The 19,308-nt window shown below is 41.7% G+C and overlaps 1 protein-coding gene across 3 annotated transcripts in view; it reads right to left on the bottom strand.

Annotated features, from left to right (window-relative positions):
- The window catches only part of SNX25 (sorting nexin 25), a 58,780-nt gene that overhangs the window by 17,151 nt on the left and 22,321 nt on the right, over positions 1 to 19,308 (bottom strand). For all 3 annotated transcript variants that reach the window (XM_088524647.1, XM_088524648.1, XM_088524649.1), the window contains 3 exons: positions 12,425 to 12,615; positions 3,445 to 3,576; positions 1,236 to 1,511 (listed from right to left, as the gene is read on the bottom strand). In XM_088524647.1, the coding sequence (XP_088380773.1) occupies positions 1,236 to 1,511; positions 3,445 to 3,576; positions 12,425 to 12,615 (599 nt within the window). The remainder of the gene's footprint in view (positions 1 to 1,235; positions 1,512 to 3,444; positions 3,577 to 12,424; positions 12,616 to 19,308) is intronic.

Below are 19,308 nucleotides of genomic sequence, written 5' to 3'. Positions count from 1 at the left end.
TAATCAGTTTTACAGTTTTTACATCAGAAGCAGCTTTCAAATCTGGTACACGTTTACCCAAGGATTTAAAAGCAGAAATGGCGATGCTGATGTAAAAAAATTTGCGTTTTTTTCAGCAGCTATAGAAAACTCTCAAATAGATGTGATCTGACAAAAATAGCTAGTCCTAAAGTGTTGTGTCAGTTTTCTTGGAGACACAGCTGTCTCTGTGAGTCCCTGCGCAGAATATATGAGGCGATTCAAAAGCACAATGTTTAAGTACTTAGTTCTGGGCAAAAAGAATGAGAGTGTTTTCTGAAAGTCCTGGTGACTCCGAATATGAGGACAGCAAAGCTTTGACATAGCTACCGCGGCCTCCAGCGCCCAGCTGCCTCAGGAGCTTGACACAAGCTCTTCACTGCGGCCTCGGCAAGTCCGTGCATAAAACGTAGAGGGAAACACCGCTGCGAAGCGGCAGCGTGACCAGGAGGTGCTCACAGGCCTGGGAGACGCTCCGGTCAAAGCCTTCCGGGATAAACGTAACGCCAGCTCCCCCGGCATGACCGGGCTAGGGAACCCGCTTGAAAACCTGCCCTCGGAGCGCTGCCGCTGCCTTCCTGCCCACGGCGTTTCGAAGGCTTTGCTTTGGTCTTGCCAAGTCTAGCGCTATTTTAATCAGTTCTGTCTTCCCGTAGAGCCTATTAATTTATTGAATAAATTAATTTTATTCATTAAATTAAAACGGCCTATTGAATAAATGATTTTTATTCAATAAATTAATACAAAGCACTGAGATTCCTTTTTTCACTTCAGACACAAGTTATTAAAATTCTGGACTGCTACTTTTTCTCCTCTTTTGTACAATTTTTAAACCTCTTCAGAACCTGGAAAACGCACAGGACACAGGGACAGCTACTATCAGATGAGACTGGGTAGTCTTATCAGTGGCTTTGTGGTTAGCAGAACTGGGAGAACACCTCATCAGCAAGCACTTCCAGTCTATGGAAAGACACCCTACCACAGCTCCCCAGGCAAACTGAGAAAGCTCCTTACTGAGGAACTGTATTTGGTGAAATAGCAGAAGTGATGATATATTAACCAACATATATGGGGGCAAGGAAAGGAAAAGGAAAAAGGGAAACAAAAAGGAAAAGGAAAAAGGGAAGTTCAACAGCAAAAGATGCTTCTACATACTTGATTTCAGTATTCTCAAACCACTTTAAAGAACAGTGAAAGAAATTATGCATGTGACTCACCACTTCATCTTTGTCCTCAGGTGTTAGTCGAGCGGAACTTCTTTCTTCCTCCTGTTTGATCAGTCTCTCATACAAATCACTGACAATGAATGAAGGGTAGTATCTGTCCTTCAGAGTTTCATAAACATCTGCCTGAATTCTGTAGAATACTTCAATGCCTTTATTGCCCACAAGACTTTGTTGTATTTCTTTATAAAGGGATTTTTCCACAGGTATTTCTCTGCTTTCCACAAAAAAATTCTGATAAATTTCACTCACCAATTGAGGTATTTCAGCCTAGGAGGCAAGGAGGGAGAGTATGAGGAAAAAAGACGAATAAAGATGCTTTAAAAACCATGGGGATGAGTCAGAATGCAGGTGTATAAAGAAGGCTGATCAAGCTAACTTAATAACCAGACACATAAGGACACATGTGTGAATGAATGCCTTGGATCAAGCACCCTGTGTGTGCACCCACACAAAGCAGCTGATTTCACAAGATGGACCTTGACATTTGCTAAGCGGTGGCACAGCTGTGCTCTAAAGTCATCCCAGTTTCCAGCACGCTGCTTTTAAAAATACGCTCCAAATGCCATCGAAAATCAGTCAGTGCTAGGGCAGCACTCTGCTCACTGCTTTAAGTTCATATTTCAGAGTTCAGCTCGGTCAGCATCCCCGTCTTCTGCTGGGGACCTGGATGGGGCCAACCCTGACTTTATGTTGAGACTCTAATTAATTTCTGAGGCAAAAACACTATGAGAAGGGACATCTACCAGCACATAAGGTCACGTATTCCCACTGAGCACAGAGGAGCGCCCAGGGCTGAACGCTGCATTAATAAAGAGAAAATAAAGAGGAAGTAACACAGCACAGCCCATGATCTTTCTAAACTACATGCTAACTTCCCGAGCAAAATTAGAGGTTTCAGCCACTCTCTTAGTTGGGCACAACATGCTTGCCTGCCTTATGTGACAAAATCACAGCCACGCGGCTGCATGATACTACTTATTTGAATGAAAGCTGCCCCTGTAGTGACCCACAACTGTTAAGTTCCACGGGGAAATCTAAGCACAGTATAATGGACTGGCAAGCCCTGCATAAATGCACCATATATATTGCATTAAAAACAAGGTGAAAAGTCATTTTATGGCTCAGAGGCCATAAAATGCCTTACAGCACCTTTATCCAAGCACGTAGTTTGCAAATCAAATCTGATTTATACAACTGTCTTCATGGTGCCTGTCAAAAGTCTTTTATGAACTTTTTTTTTAGCCCGAGTTGGTTTTTAGTCATTCCTATGGATCACATCAATGGATCGGTACTCATGATTTGTCACTCGGGTTACAGTATGTTATTTGTGTTTCCCAATTGGAGAAGATCTTTTTGCATAGAAGAGTAATAAAATGACAGTGATTAAAAAAAAATGGTAGTGACTCATATTTCATGCTAATGTGAATCCTGTGTTTTTAAAATAGTTTTGCAGAAAAAGTCATCCCAGTATTCACAAGCAGCAAACATGCCCTCACCACACTAGCTCTGACTATTGCTGCAGGATGTTTGCTGCAGCTCTAAATGATATTTCCTACCTTTTTGGGGCTGTCATTCTCATTTAGCACACATTACAACGGGCTGTTCCTGCCCTCTAGCAGCAGGGCAGCACAATTGGTAACATTCAGTGGCTTGCATTGCAATGCAGTGGGAGGGCAAGGGGCCTTTTAAAGCAAAATCTGCCTTTTGAGGGGACTTTAAAAACATATATATGCAAACATTTCTAATTTTCATGGTTTTGGATTGAATGGGTTACCTGTGATTAGCAAAATGAGAAGTTTATGAATGGACTACCAAATGGTAACATTTCACATAAGCTTCACATAAGCTGATCCAAACAAAGCCAAAATATTGCTGCATTTTTTTTTCTTTAGCGGAGGAGAAAAACAGTTTCACTAAATTTGCCTATTAAGCATCCTTTTTATTGGATATGTTGCCATAAACCAGTAATTTATCGTCACTTTATTATGCTGTTAAAAAGTCCACTTTTTTTTTTTTTTTTTAACTGCTGTATTAACCCCAAGCAGTGATGTAAAAATGTTAAAATGCTTAAGGGATTAATACCCTCTGTACACTATTAGTATTTTGAAATCATAAATACAGATGCATTTCCTCACACCAAAATCAGAGCAATTAGAGTCCATTTAACAAACAAGCCACATGGACGTGCAATTTATTCCACCTTGTTAGCACTCTTCAGATACTCCACAGATTCCCAAAGACTGATCAAAGCTCTCTTGTCCATCCTATCCATGTAGATTCGGAAGTGCTCTCGGTACGAAGGGTTGGCCAAAATTTCCTCAAACTGAAGAATCTAGAGAAAGAAAAAAAACAAGAGCAAAATCTGAGAAAAAATCTATATGGGATTGAAGAGCAGCTATTCATTGTTGGTGCAGATTGAGGTCACCAACAGTAACTGACTTAAATTTCTCAAGTGATCTTACCAAGAACTTTCATTCTCCCCTCTACCTACCCACATGTTTGTGACCAAAATTTGGTGCTGCAGTGGAAAATATTTTTCGTATGTCCTCTTTGCTTATCTCAAGCTCACAAAAAGCTGTACTTTTTCTTCACTACTCAGAATTCACAAGGTCAATTTTACATAGTTGGAAAAAAGCAAGGGGTCAAATTTCCCATTTTCCCATCCAAAGCAACGTCCAACTCTGAATCCATGCTCCCATGGAACGTGAGAACATGGAAGTTTGACTTCCCTGGAGTCAACACGACATTCCCCAGTTAGCCTTTCCTCCTCACAACGCCCAGAGCAACTCCAAAATGCTCATTTCTCACACGCTTCTATAAAGAATAGTTCTATTATTAACAAATATCACCTCTCAAATTAATTTTGATAGATAATGCTTCTTTTTAAGTTTATTTGGCTTTTCTAAATTTGCTATGCAGGGCAGAAACCTTTTCAGACATCATAAGCATCAGATTCTTTTTTCTTGCAACTTTTTTTGCACCTTTTAAATGGGCTGATGCACTAATCACAGACTCCAATTTTTCACCTTATCTGTAAAACCTTTTTTTTCATCAGCAGTTCTCTGAGAAGTCACATTAAAATATGCAAGAGTCCAACCCAAATAACTCATCGAATTTCTTGGCTAAGTACCACGCTAGGCTGCTCAGCTTCTGCCACAGGTGCCTCATGACAGGAATCTCTCTCAGATTCAACCATATTCTTTGTTCCACAATGCCCAGGGTCTGTTTATGGTTGCATTAAAAATTCATGCAACTCAAATAAGCTTATATTACTACTGCATTCAAACGACTTGTGCAATTACTCCGAATTATTTCCACCATAACCTACTGTTCTCCATTTACATGCTATCTATACATGCTGCTACCAGGAATTTTTTAAATCTTTTTTTTCCCAAATCACCCCAGAAACTCCCCACCCAATGACAACCTCCCACATGCAATTACTTTTACTATTTTGTCAGGATTCCAGTTTTCATCTAGTTAATTGGCCACACTGAATAAAACAATATTGTATATCAATCAGAATGTAGATTAAAAATATTTAGCTTCTAGAATAAAAAATAAAATGTATCAGCTTGAAAGTTTACTTATGATTTCAGCACAGCATCCAGCTGCACTGAGACTCAGCACCTGATCGAGGGTAGAGGGAGAAGTTTTACACAGAACACCTCATCTCCTGACGCATCCACAGGGCACCACGCATCCCACAGACATGCACAGCACATCCAGCTGCACCCACCTTTTCAAGTTACATAAATTCTGCCTCAAAAAAAAATATTTTCCCCCACAATATGAGTTGTGAGAATTTGCAAGTTAGATGCACCTATGCTTCTACCAGATAGGAAAAGCTTCCATGTGCTTTCCCTCCAGAGAGTATGACCACATTGCAGAACACCAAGATGGCATTTCAAAGCCTTTACGAAAAGCAGGTGCCAAAAATTCAACTTTCAATGTTTGCATGAGGCAGAGGAGCCAAGTTCCACGCTGACTGATCTATTCTCTGCTTGATCCAAAGCAGGAGTAGCACCAGCATTTTTGACACCATTGGCTACAAAGCTTTCAGATATAAATCCTAGCTATTACCAAGGGCACAGAGGAAAAATAGAGCGTGGTCTATCCTCTGGCAGCTCGGGCACTTGGCTGCAAGCTCCCATTCAAACGAGCGTCTGCTTACGGAAATTGCAAAACATCCATCAGAAACACAGCCAGGAAAGACTACGGGCTATGATATAGTGCTTGGAGGCTCCTCCTGAGATGAGGGAGATGAAGCTTCAAATCAAGCAGAAAAGGAAATGAAAGCCACACTTCCCACACCCAAGCAGATGCTGTAGACATTAAGATCTTGGATTAAAAACCTGTTTTCACTTTCTCCTCCTCTGGTATTTTTGTGAATCCAAGCCTCAGCTACAAACACCTGAAAAAATAGAGAGATGTACAGATGTAGATGTTGAATAAAATGAAGAATCTTGGCTTTCCTTTTAAGGAAGAAAAGTAGGACCAAATTTCAAAAATCCTGCCAAAACCAAACACCCCCTTCCACTCCAACTTTCATTTGGTTCCACCACCTACATCATCAAGAATCCTAATGAACCAGAGTGGCCATAGACTCCCAAGTTGCCTCTTGCTAATCCACATCTTCTCCTTTGAAGAGGAAAGCAGGTCCCTGAGCAGGAGGCTAAGCCTCTGTGCTTTAGAGACAGGTATTTTGGTACTGACCATGACCAGAATTCCACTGTGCCTGAGGCATTAATACACTTTCTAATAAAGAACTCTGCAATACTGAATAATAATACCATTCAAGTCAGGTATCAGCCACTCTCTTTGTGGGAAGACCAACAATTTTCATAAATATAACAGCTGTAAGACCCTACCACTAAGTCACATCTGGAATAGCATGGTGGTTTGACACAAGGGGAAACAGCATGCACATGTTTGTACAACACTACTGAGACAAGCTTCATTTCCTTGATAAACCAAGATTTAAAAGGTTCTTTAAGAATGTAGTGACTACATTTTGTCTGAACCAGCTCCCTCAGATTTTGGGCAGCTTTTAAGGAAATTATGTTTATCTTAGCTAGCCATTTTCATCTTCCATCTGTTGGAGTTTACCCTATAAAACCTCACCAAACAAAGCAATTACACTGAGAGAGGCTTGCTGGAACTAGGCTTATTACAGAAAGGGTCATCAGATTGCCAAAGAGGAGCACAGAGAGATGCCAAATCAAAGGTCGGTCCCTGGGTTAGCTACAGAGCACTGTCATACTGTCTAATCAATCAGTTTATCAAGAATGACAATGATTTAAAATACAAGAGGAGAGGGGAGATCTCAGCCTCTCGGACAGAGATCTTCACCCTCCTGAGAACTGTCAGCTCTGCGAGCGATGGCACCGCCCATAAATCACTGCAGGCTTCGCTCGCAGAGCCCATCCCACGGCATCTCCTCATGGGCATCTCCTCCTGCTCACCCTGCGCGGTCCCTCTGCCTGCGCTACCCAAGGTCCCTCTGCCCAGGCTGCCAGCAGGGCCAATTCCCACACACCCACCCTCCAAAGTACCTGTGGGTGTCACTGCCCCCAGGAACACAAGGCAATAGTCCCTCTTCCCCAGCAAAGCGCCCAGTGTGCCCTCGTGGCCAAGAAGGCCAATGGGATCCTGGGCTGCATTAAGAAGAGCGTCTCCAGCAGGTCGAGGGAGGTGATCCTGCCCCTCTACTCAGCCCTGGTGAGGCCACATCTGGAGTATTGTGTCCAGTTCTGGGCCCCACAGTACAAGAGGGATGTGGAGCTGCTGGAGAGAGTCCAGCGCAGGGCTACAAGGATGATCAGAGGCCTGGAACATCTGCCCTATGAGGAGAGGCTGAGGGAGCTGGGCCTGTTCAGCCTGGAGAAGAGAAGGCTGAGAGGGGACCTGATCAGTGTCTATAAGTACCTCAAGGGAGGGAGTGAGGAGGATGGTGCTGGCCTCTTTTCACTGGTGGCCACTGAGAGAACTAGAGGTAATGGCCACGAACTGAAGCACGAAAAGTTCCGCATGAACTTAAGGAAAAATTTTTTAACAGTGAGGGTGACAGAGCACTGGAACAGGCTGCCCAGAGAGGTTGTGGAGTCTCCTTCTCTGGAGATCTTCCAAACCCGCTTGGACGCAGTCCTGTGCCACGTGCTCTAGGTGACCCTGCATGTGCAGGGGGGTTGGACTAGAGGACCTCTAGAGGTCCCTTCCAACCTTAAGCATTCTATGATTCGATGATTCTATGAGACGGGTTCCCAACAGTATTAAAGTCACCTGATTCCATAGACGTTTGTGTGATAGGATTGTTACCTTGCAAAATAATGATTTTAACAAAATTAATTAATGCTGTTTAAACCTATGTCTTATCAGGTGTGCTCAAATATAATCTTACTTGATAATAGTCTCTAAATATGAGGCATGATAAAAGGTCACAGGAAATCATTCGGACACACAGCCTCAGCATTTCACTCCTGATCATCACAGAGGAGCTAGTACTAAGATAAAGCAACCTGTTACTTCCAGCCAGCTGCTAAATTTCATTTCTAGTATTGCACTCAAAATATCAGGGAGAAGAATACATGTTGACCAGGACTCAAGAGTACCCTCATTCTACCCATTCTGTTACTGACAAATATTCCTTTAAAGGAACTTAAGGAACATTTCACTGCCTGTGGCAACACATGTGCTAATGCAAACTCAAATGCAAGACTAAGAAAAGTTCTGGAAGCCCATTAGACCCACTGAAGCCTCAGAGTGCACTGCCATATTCTAAGTAAAATTCAGCATTTATCTCGTTTTTTAAAAATTCTGCTTTATAGATGAAACATGAAAAAAAGAAAAGGAATCAAGGCTTTTTCTGCTTCTATGTTCTACCCTCCTTTCTACAGATATTAGCCATTATTTTTAATCTCTAAGCATTTAACTTTATCAGAGCTTGAAGTTTCTTATCCACAGATTACAGATGTGTAAGACTGACTTTTTTTTAAAAAAAAAAAGATAGGAACCCACAATAAAGATGGTGATGGCACCTGTCTCAAGCCATGAAAGTGTTCAGGGCAGCGCCTGAGATCGCAGTGCAGAGGAGCAGGCCCTACCCACTGGGCAGAGTTCTCTCTCGTATCCTATTCCACTGCTGGCATAATAATTTCTATGATCACGGAAAATTCGTGAAAAATACAACCAATGATACCCAAAATGTTAATTTGTTAAATTTTAAGAAATGGGCTCTTTGCAAGCAAGCACATTCTTTCATGAAGAATAAAACAGAAGGCAAGGAGACAGAATGCTCTGCAGTTACTGCTCTTTACAAGGTCTCATTATAACAAGTGAAAGAATTGAAAAAGGGCAAACATTCATCCTGGTTGCAAGAGCTGGAAAGGAGTTTTGCGTGGGAGAATATGTATTATTTATACTTTCACATTAACAGGAAAGGGCAAGAGAGTTCTTTAGGTCTGAGGGGATCAGTTACGGCAAGGGGATTGGGTGCTACGGAGGGTCCTTCTTTTTCTGAGGTAAAGAACTGACATCTGTAGCACTCTAATACCCACTGAAAAGTTCATTTTATGACTCGGTATCATCCCTGATGACAGCACATAGCAGCGAGCACATATGCACGCACTGGGGCACAGGTACCTCCTCAGATTACAGGCTTGGAGCTATCAGCCTCAACAGCAACCCTTCAGGTCCTTTTAACTCCAGAATAGCTTCAAGGCTGGATTAAAGAGCAGCTCTACTGTTGCTACACCCATCCTCCAGTCCAACAGAAAAGTGTTACTCTACAGTGACTAAAAGGCTCTGCGAAAACCGAGGAGGGCACTGAATTCATTTTCAGCAGGGTGCCATAGCTGGCAAACAGCACAGGTTTGCTCCTAGCCCTGCGAAGCACAGATACCTGGTGTGAAAGGTACATACAGGGACTGCATACAGTGCAAAAGCACTACCACCCTATGCGACAGACCAGGGTCCCACTTCTCACAACTACACTTGGCCTATAAAGAATAACCAAAACAGAGCTGATAACTGCACTGCACACCAGGGGCAGGGTGAGCTGAATTTGAGTCAGGAATGGAAGTTTTCTGCTTGGAAGATGGCACAGAGCCTGGAAAAAGTAGAAGATAACACTGGAAAAATATTTCTTTTTTTTGAGCTGCATGTTAAAAACCACTAATGAAGACTTTCTGCCTATATGCTCATTAAAATTAAAGTGCAAAGTATTATTAAAAAAAAAGGAAAGAGGTCAGTCATCAGAAGGGTAACTGTCATGTACAGCAGCAGCTGAACTAAATGTAATGATTCTTTAACCATTAAACCATACCAAGTATTTATTATGTGAGGCACTCTGCTATTTTCTCCACCTCAGGAATGGGAAAATTCCTGCTTTGAGACTCACGTGCTCATGAACATACTCCTGTCATAAGATGCCCCCATCTTCAGGCAAGAGGGGAAGACAGATTTAAGTTCTTTATCTTTAAGCCCCCAAATTCTCTATCATGAATTATCCTGATACAAGCTGGCATGACAACTTGATGCTCAGAAATCAGGTCGAAAAACTGATCAGCTAGCAGTTAAACCAGCATCTCTCTGAGGGCTGTGGTGAAAGCAAGGTCTTCTGCAATAGCTTCAGCTCAATCCTCATCAGTAGGATCATGAACACAGACTGTCTCTGCCCCAAAACAAATTCAGATGGTTCTGGGTGGAATTTTCCTTGCTATTTTATAGCTAGCCAGGCATTAGATCTCCAGAGCTCCATTTAACACCAGCAATTCTTTGAATATCTCCACCACAGAGATGCTCTACATTGGATCTCACAGATGCGGCGACGTGGCTGTTGAACAGCGCACAACAGATCAAACAAATGATTTCCTTGATAAACACAGACAACAAGAACTCAATTAAGTTGCTGCAGTACCGTGCTAGTACAATTTCTAGGAGAAAGCATTAAAAATGCATTGGCCATAAGTAGATTAGAAGACATGTTTTATATATTATACTAATTCAAATCGCATTTTCTCAGGAAGCAACCCTAACACCCAGAAAAGAGTATCAATCAGTATCAGAGCTAATAAAAAAATTCAGTTTCAAAGAGAAGGTACGTTTTTTGTGTCTGTTTTTAGATATTGGATTATAATTCACACATTTTAGGTTCAAGATTTCCCTGGAGCAATCAGATTCAGGATAGTGAAGCAAATGAAATATGCAAAACCTATGCAACCCTGTGACTTTTATGGATTGAATAAACAGTCACTATTTTGTTATTAGCTTCTGCAGGGAAAGAAATAACAATTATTTTGAATAATATCCTTTATTTTCTTAAATCTGTAATAGGACAACAGGGACAACTCCCAATAATTCATCTCCACTTTTAAAACTATAATCAGAACACGCAAAGTAAGGACATTTAGTGGCAATGCTGTTATGCCCCCCGCTACCGCAGGAAAGAGAAAGCTTTTTGTTGGATGCAGAAATGAAACAAAAGCACAATTTGTTCTCCATTTGATTAGTACAAAAAAAAAAAGCCATGTCAATGTTTTCAAGGCTCTGTACTACACTTCAATTATATAATCTTTCAGAACACCATCAGTAAATGCCTGTTCCTTATGTATTTTGTGAATTTGAGTGAAATTAAACTTCCAGTTTCTTATATATAAGCTGATATTGGCCACAGAGAGTTGGGAACAACAAAACAGAAAAGCGATGTCCCTATTTTTGACTCCAACGTGGGCACTGGGGTAAATTCTAGAGATTCTTCATAGCAATCCACCAAAAGTTCAGTAGCAGAGCTGCTCAGGATCCTACTGTTTTCACCACCAACACCACAAAGGCACATGCAAGAAGGTGTCTTTATTTCTACTAGTAGTCCCGTTTATTTAGTATGGAGATGCTCAAGAGTATATTTGCGGGATATAATCCACAGTTAGCAGCTTCCATCAGTAATCTGGAGGGACGTAGAGAATGTTACACTAACAACAGGAATTTCTTTGATTTTATGTAAGATTGCACTAAATTTCTTACCAATTCCATCTCCCTGCCCCAACTGGTACAACTTCACTACCTGACCCTGCTCCTGAACAACCTTATGCCTCCGTAAATCTACTCTGTAAACGTCTCACACAATGTCTCAGCAGGCACCGAAAGGTGTCTGCTTGGTGGCATCAGTGCCCCATGTTTCTCTTTATCCTTTCCAGCCCCTTTCCCCTAGATACCAGTTGCTAACACTTGGCCTCTGGAAACCATCAGGAATGTCTCCGTGCAACCCGCGACGCACCGTTTCGGAAGTCAGGCTGTAAGGACACGGCCGGCACGGGGAATTACTCTCTTCCATACTTAGAGAAAAAAAGTAAATAATGAGAACTATTTCTCTGTTGTGATTTTTTTTTCTTACGTGCCAGTAAGCCACAATTATTATAACAACATAATAAAATTTAAAGATCCCTGCATGAAGGGGTAATTTATTTTTCTTCTACCTACCTGAAAAAGGTAATAGCACCTTTCTAATTGGAAAACACCAATTAGTCTGCTTTGCCCAAAGGGGATAGAGGGTTGATTACACAAGGAAGTTATTAAATTTACTAAAGTTTACTAAAGATAACTAGGCTTGATTTTTTAATTTTGTAGCTGCTGGCTAATGAAACAGCATTTTTTTTTCAATCCCAAGGTACAGTGAGGTTGAAAATCAGCTTTACTAGGGTTCTTCTGCAAGGACTGCCCTTAAAAAATGCCAATTCCCTCCACAAGTAAGTGTTGTTTTTTTAAATAACTTGGTATTTGCAAAATTCACAGGTATCTCCTACCTTAAATATAATATGGGCCAAAGAAACATTTTGTGTTGGTAATCTTTTCTGGTTTGTAACCGTTTCTGAAAGAAAGTTGCTCCTTCTCTTTAACAACTCCCTACATTAAGTAAGTCTGACAAGCACACACAATGAAAGACCCAATTCTTTTTAAGGTTCTCTACACACCGTGTGAGCAAATTACCAGTTTGAATGACGCGTAAGTTTTTCCAGGTACTACAGAAATCACTTCCCCAATAACAAGCCAAATAGACTATGCGGCTATTAGTTTATCCTTGATTTTGGGGGAAGTGTAGGATTAATGACAGCAAGGTTAAGGTGATCCAGTACTAACACATTTAGAAAGCCCTTCAGGCAAGGTAGGTGTTATTCAGTTCATACCTTCTGACTTTGGGGACCATCACCCTCATCAGAAGTGCCATCTTCCTGCTGATCATAAGCAGGCCCTCCCAGAAGCCTTATTCTCTTCTCACATTGCTTCTTTGCCACTGTCAGTTGGTTAATATATCTCTTCACATTGCGAGCCCTCAGTAGGTCAGCTTTCATTGCAGCAGATTCCTTTCCTTTCGAATCTAAGAAAAAAGCAGTAAGAAATGTTTTTTTAAAAAAAACAGAAAAACATAACCTCACCAAAACTTGCTATTCAAGACTCATCATGTACTCGAGTACAGATATTTGGAAATTTGTGTTTGGAATACAATGATGAATTCTGAAATATTCTCTAATAATATCTCAACTATCTAGAAAACAGAAATCATATTCCTGTACACAGGATGTACATTTGTTAGACAGCCTTAGGAAGTTAACTGCAAACATAGCACCTGGTAACACTGATGGTCTAAGGGTCAACACATTTATTGCCCACAATCACAAGGGACTAGGCAAAATCCCTTCCAGGCAGGCTATCGTATTCCTGTGGACCTCATCTGCAATTCCAGATGTCTTTAGCACACTGCAAACAGAGCAACATAGAGCCTTCCCTCCCAAAACAACAGGGCTGACCGAGGCCCCGTCAGAATGCTGAGATGGCTACGAGAATCACAGAATCATAGAATGCTTAAGGTTGGAAGGGACCTCTAGAGATCATCTAGTCCAACCCCCTGCACACGCAGGGTCACCTAGAGCACGTGGCACAGGACTGCGTCCAAGCGGGTTTGGAAGATCTCCAGAGAAGGAGACTCCACAACCTCTCTGGGCAGCCTGTTCCAGTGCTCTGTCACCCTCACTGTTAAGAAATTTTTCCTTAAGTTCAGTTGCAGAACGCAGCACCGAGGCTGCACAACAGTGTCCAACGGTGATGTAACGTGAGGAAGACGCTCAACATCATGAAAATTGGTAGTAAAAAAAAAGGCAAAAGAAAATAAAAGTTCATATATTCCATACTCCACCTTCTTCAGCTAAACAGTAGGGCCTAAACGAACAAACAAAAAAGCAGATAAGGCAGATTTTAAAACCCTCCCGTGTTGAAAACTTTCCTGTTTATACCTGCAGGATGCAACTAATTTACTCTAATATAATGATTTCGTTATCCTCCTGCTCACTGAAAATATTTCTGCTTTTGCAGGCTGCAGCTAGAGCTCTGTAGCAAAATACCTGGCTTGTGTTCAGCTCAGCACTAACGGCACAAGGACGAGCGAGAGAAATCTGCTCTGCCACGTTTTTGAAATATCAGGTGCTAGTAAATGACGTTCAAGAAAACCTCCATTTTTGAAAAGAGGCATGTGGCCTGAAGTTTTGCTGCTTATTTACTGAAGAGAGATTGGGAGGATATCCTTTCCCACGTTTCTAATCTCCTTTCATGTGCAGTATGTGTTTTGGCATATTACTATGGAAGCTTCCCAATTCAAGGATCGTCTGTGTTTTACTGGAGAGAGGGCATTTGCACCTGAGGTGCTACAGAAGCAGAGAACTGCAGAGGTGGTGCTCACTCTGACAAAAGATCAGATGAGGTGCCTATTAAAAAGAAAAAAAAAAAAAAAAAAAAGAAAGTGCCATCTGTTTCCCTGGCACGTTAAATGCTCCGGGAAGTCAGTAGAGCACTTAATTTGGTGTTTCAGTTCCCCTGCTAAAGGTATTGGCATTAGAAAAGGAAAGCAGAAGGTAGGAAAAATAGCATCTCCTGCCACTTGAATCAACACAGACAGACAGGACAGGAGTGTAAAAGCAGACGATCAAATCCCATCATTTCCCCTCTGGCACTTGACTGTAAGATAATTTCCAAAATTCCTGTTTTCTCAGTAGTTTACATATTCTGGGCTCAAAATCCACCCCCAGGCACTTCCCTCGCGGAGGTCCCGCAAGGAGCCAGCGATGAGCATCGCGCTGCCGACCTGCTCCCTGTCCACCCAGGCCACAGGTCTCAGGTTCTCAAGTCTAAATCTCAAGTCTCTAAATATAAATCCTGCATCAGAAGCAGATGCCAAAATCCACCGTGAATTTTCTGATAATGGATTCCTTGGAGCTGGTTTTCCACAAACTAGGCATCCCTGCTACCCGGCATCACACGTTAACTCCGATATCTGACTAGTCCTAGTGCACTATGCACATGCACTAGTTTTGTAAGACTTCTGGAACTGCTGTGTTAAACACATATAGCTCCTACTAAATACCATGCTGAAATATTTAAGTAGCTAAAACATATTTAGTGTTTTTACACAGTGACCCCAAACCCCCATGTATTATTTACTAATCCTAGCAGATCTCTTTGAACGATCAGAGACTTTGCTTTACACATTGTTTTAAAGTTGACATAGTCCTGGAAAAGTATTTGCTTGATTCTGACAGATCAAAGAAAGCCAGACTGAGAAGAACAGTATGACTGGATAGTTTTACTGCAAAAATAACGGTAAACCCAGTTCTAATGAGCTAGGTAAGAGAATGATTTTTAAGTTATATACTCCTCTTAAATTGTGTAAATCCTTCTGCAAGCATTTACAATAAAACTAACAGCAATTTCAAGACAAGGACTTTAAGAATGATCTTGTAACATTTTTACGAACACTTTATAACAGTGCAGAAGAGGAAATTTAAAGTCTGACATGCAGATTTCCCCCACACACACTTTTACGAGCTAGTTTCATACTGCAATTATGCCATTATTATGAGTTAACAAATACCAAGAGCTACAGAAATGTTCAGAAAGCCAAGAATAACAACGCAGGCTACCAGACAAATTAGCCATTGTTAACTGTCTTATTTACTTGATCATAAAACAGAAACTAGTAGGTAGGTGGACCTAGTGTCAAACACTTATGCAAGTGTTTGCAGTTTAATAGGAGCTTTATCCTGCTACTCCCCATGCCCACCCTGAACACCTCAAACTCTCAACTCTTGCATTGGTTTCTAACTTCCCAACAGTTAGCCTGTCAGTGAGCATAGAAGACAGCTTAAATCAGGTACTGAAACCTGTGCTAAACCTCAACCGCTTCAGGAAACTGATGTGGGGCAAGAGACTTAAGCAAGCCCTGACCACTAGGAAGCACCAGCCAGTGCAACCACCTTCCCATGCCACAGGCACAGCTGCATGGCCAAGCAAAGCCAAAATCCACACTGCAGTTAAGGGCAGATTTAGGTATTTAAGGGAGCAAGTTGGTACCATACACCAAAAGAACATCTGCCAGCTATAGGCTCTGCCTCACATGTCCCCGCATTGCCTCTTCCCTCCTTCTTCAGTGATGGACATCTCCAAAGCATCTGTGAAAATGATGGATCACCAGCACCAGTGCACGCAAAGATATTCAGAAGACAAAAGAGCAGCCTCCTCAGTGGAAGTGATTTATAAAGCACAGATCACAACAACTTTTGCCTTCCTCCACCAGACTCCTATCTACATGCAACGCGTCAGAACAACGTGCAAACACAGCTGTAGCTCTTTAAGCGCTGCCAAAAAGCTATGCAAAAAATAACTATGTATGCATGATTATCTCTGTTCAGAGGATGGGAGGGACAATCATGCTATAGTTTTGTCAAAATTAAAACTAGGTGGCATATGTACGCACTTCAGACGTAAAGTGTTATTTTATATCACTCTAAACTATCATCTTGACAACACCCACAAATCCTAAAACCATACCCAACCAAGTTATCTTGAAGCCTGAGTTTCTAAAACAGAAGTCCCTTTTTACAGCTGAAAAGCATCTTTCAGAACCCGAGCACCCCAAAAGCCTGCCCACAGACGGTTCTGTTTCTGTACCAGTCTTCAGCTCTGCTTATCAAAGCACACATCTAGATGTGCAGTGGGAATGCTCAGCAGGAGGAACCTTCTCCTTCAGCACAGTAGATTTTCTTCTTACGGAAACGGCTTCTTATTCACTTTGTCGCACAACCCCTGCTTGAAAAGCAGCAATTTTCTCAACAGGGCTGTGCCGTGCTCAATTACAGCGCGGCTCTGAAAGCGCCTCCCTGCCGGCACCCTGCGCTGGGCGCTGCTGGCCGTGCTGTGAGGTCACGTTGAGGGCGGAGGGCACAGAAAATCAGAAGGTAAATCCTGTAAATCCCTCTATGCCATTGCGGGGGGAAAGGCGTGCTGCGATTTGCTCAGTTTTACAAGGTCTGCTAAAAAAGGATTCTCGCTAGTATCCCTGGAGGATCCTATAACATAACAGCAGTAAGAGAAGAAAGGAAAATGTCTCCATTGAAATAATTAAAACAGAACTGGCATATTCAAGCAGTTTCTCGATTACAACAAATATCAAATCATCACAGTAATTTATTTTTGTTTTGTTGCTATTTCATTGCTGGTTTTGAAGTGTTTTCTTTAGAAAAGCTAAAATCTACCCTTGCTTCTAGAAACTCAGGTCCCTTCCCACTCACGCTGCAATGCCAATTTGAATATTATTCTTTTACAAAACTGCCTGCAATAAACAAACTTTCAGATATTTATAGTCATTCAAAATGTTTAAGACACAGATTTTGCATTAAAAAAGCAGTCCCTAAAATTTAACTTAAATTTGATCCAGTACTTCCAAGAGATTAATTCTGATCAAAAGGGAAGATGAGGAGAGCTTTACAGTTACGGATGCTAGAAAGATGTGATTCTTCCCACTCGGGCACACGTGACTGTGGAGAAAACCAGAGTTCAAAAACATCAACAGGAAGACAGAAAAGGAGAAGGTAAAAGCGTTCTCGTACAGTCACTGCTGTGATGATCGTGACCATGTTGGAAGAGGGTACGTAGAAGGACAGCCAGAGGAGAGAGAAAGCAGATGCATGTAGGCTAAAAGATTTAGCAGCTTTGGGCAAGTGTACATGAGGGAAGTGGTGGAGTGCCAGCACACAAGATAGCAGCTTCTATTTACAGCGGGCCGCGTGACTCCAAAAATAAGTTGCCAATTGCTTCTGAATGCACTAATGCTACGTTAGGTTTCTTGTCATTCAGTTTTTTCTATGACCAAAAGCAATTCTCCTGGCCACAGAAATTACACCATCCACCCACAGTAGGCATCGTTACTGTGAACCTTTCAAATTACTGCGTCTCGACTTTTTTAGACATTTGACTCTCTCACAGAGTCAAATGCAAAACTTACTGCTTAACATGAATCAGATGCTTTTGTATGTTTTCCTTTGCTCTCCTGGGCTCACATGCCAGAAGATTCAAGGGATAGAAATCTGAAAAGAAAAAAAGACCCTATAACATGCCATTTTTCACTACAGAGGACTTAACATAGTGATGTTCAGAAGTTTTTTAAAGTACTTTCTACTGCTATTAAAGGGCCCTAGCAGTAGAATATTTAGCCCATACGTGGCACCAACATTAGTTAGAAGAAACAAAGAACCTGGGCCTTGCTGAGATACGTAACCCTCTCAAACATCTCTGGACACAAGCATCGAATGCATAACTTAATATCATGGGATAGATAAAAACAAATAAATTTAAAACATCAGGCAACTGTAGCTTGGATAAGAACATTAGCCTGCAATCTGGTCCTAAGGTTACTTGTCCTAAAACAACTACTCAATATTTCCTTAAGAAATATGTACAGAGAGAGTGTTAATTCTGTCTCCTCAGACAACACAGAACTGTGCTAATGTGCTCAGACTCCTTCACTGCTGGCCACACACTTTCAGAGCATCCCCTTTAACCTCCCTGGCCGCTTGTGCTGCACTAAGTGCTGCTCACACTTGTTGCTGTTGCTTTTCCCGTTGAAAGCATTGCCCCAGGAAGCTCCCACACTCAGAAGGAGCCTGAGACAGCGGTTGTACAACTCTGCCTTAACCTTCCCACCTTTGGTCACAGCTGAGAGACCCAAGAACAGGTCAGAGATGCTCTTGGCCAGACTAGGCAGCTGCTCTAGGTAAACACCAAGATGCTACAGAAACTACTTTCTCACAACACAACTCTGCCATAGGAAAATGGAAACAGCTACCAGTAAGATTAACACAGGTTGGAATCAAAGTTAAGAAACGCTCAGGACACACAATACAGGAGGAAAGAGGAAGATGGTCATATGCTGAACACCCATCCTCACACATGCTGCTGCAGATACCGGGAGAACACATTAGGGAAAGGACAAATAAGGCTGGGCAAACATAAACTTCCATTTGGTGTAAAGCTTATGTTCAGTTTTCCATCATGAAACCCAGCTGTTACAGGGGCAGTATGCTGTGGCCTCAGGAAAGGGACATATAAGAGAGAAGACATCACTTACGTGGTGGTCTCTTCTACAGAGTGCAATGATCCCTGTACTACCACATAGCTGTGCTTTTATGTATTTATCAGCAAGGTAGAAGAGCTTTTTCAACTAAAATTCAGGAACGTATTAGATCCACCACAACCACATTAGGAGAAAGATCTCTACCTGCTTCAAGAAAAAACAAGATGCAAAAACCCTTCAGAAGCAGATTTTGCCCCTCAACTTTTCTAAAGATCCTTGTAATAGTTTGCTGGGTGCAGACTAAGCCTGAAAATTTTGATAGATGAAAGCCTCAGTGAAGTAACTGAAACAGATTAGAAATTTGCCTTAACCTTATGTGACTACCACAGTGATTGTATTGTAGGCCAGCACTGGACATGCTGTTCTACATGACAAGCAAAAAATGCTCTTTTTCTTCAGGCACAGTGTGAGTACCCATTACCCATTTTATAAACAAAAGGTTTCCTGCAATAAACTCCACTGGATAACATAGTCAGTGAAGGTAATTCTGTCAACAAGTCAACTCTTAAATGATATATGAGTTTTCCATATAAGTAAATTAGCAAAACAAGCAATAGCTTAATGCACAATTTCAGCACAGTAGCTTTTTTTTTCTCTCTCCTTTGAACAGGC

This window comes from Tinamus guttatus, unplaced genomic scaffold, assembly GCF_059628265.1.
Source record: "Tinamus guttatus ecotype Peru unplaced genomic scaffold, ASM5962826v1 Tinamus_guttatus_pri_ptg000213l, whole genome shotgun sequence".
Classification (NCBI taxonomy): Eukaryota; Metazoa; Chordata; class Aves; order Tinamiformes; family Tinamidae; genus Tinamus; species Tinamus guttatus.
Note: the sequence above shows the minus strand (reverse complement) of the source record. Positions and strands in the feature narration are given on the sequence as shown.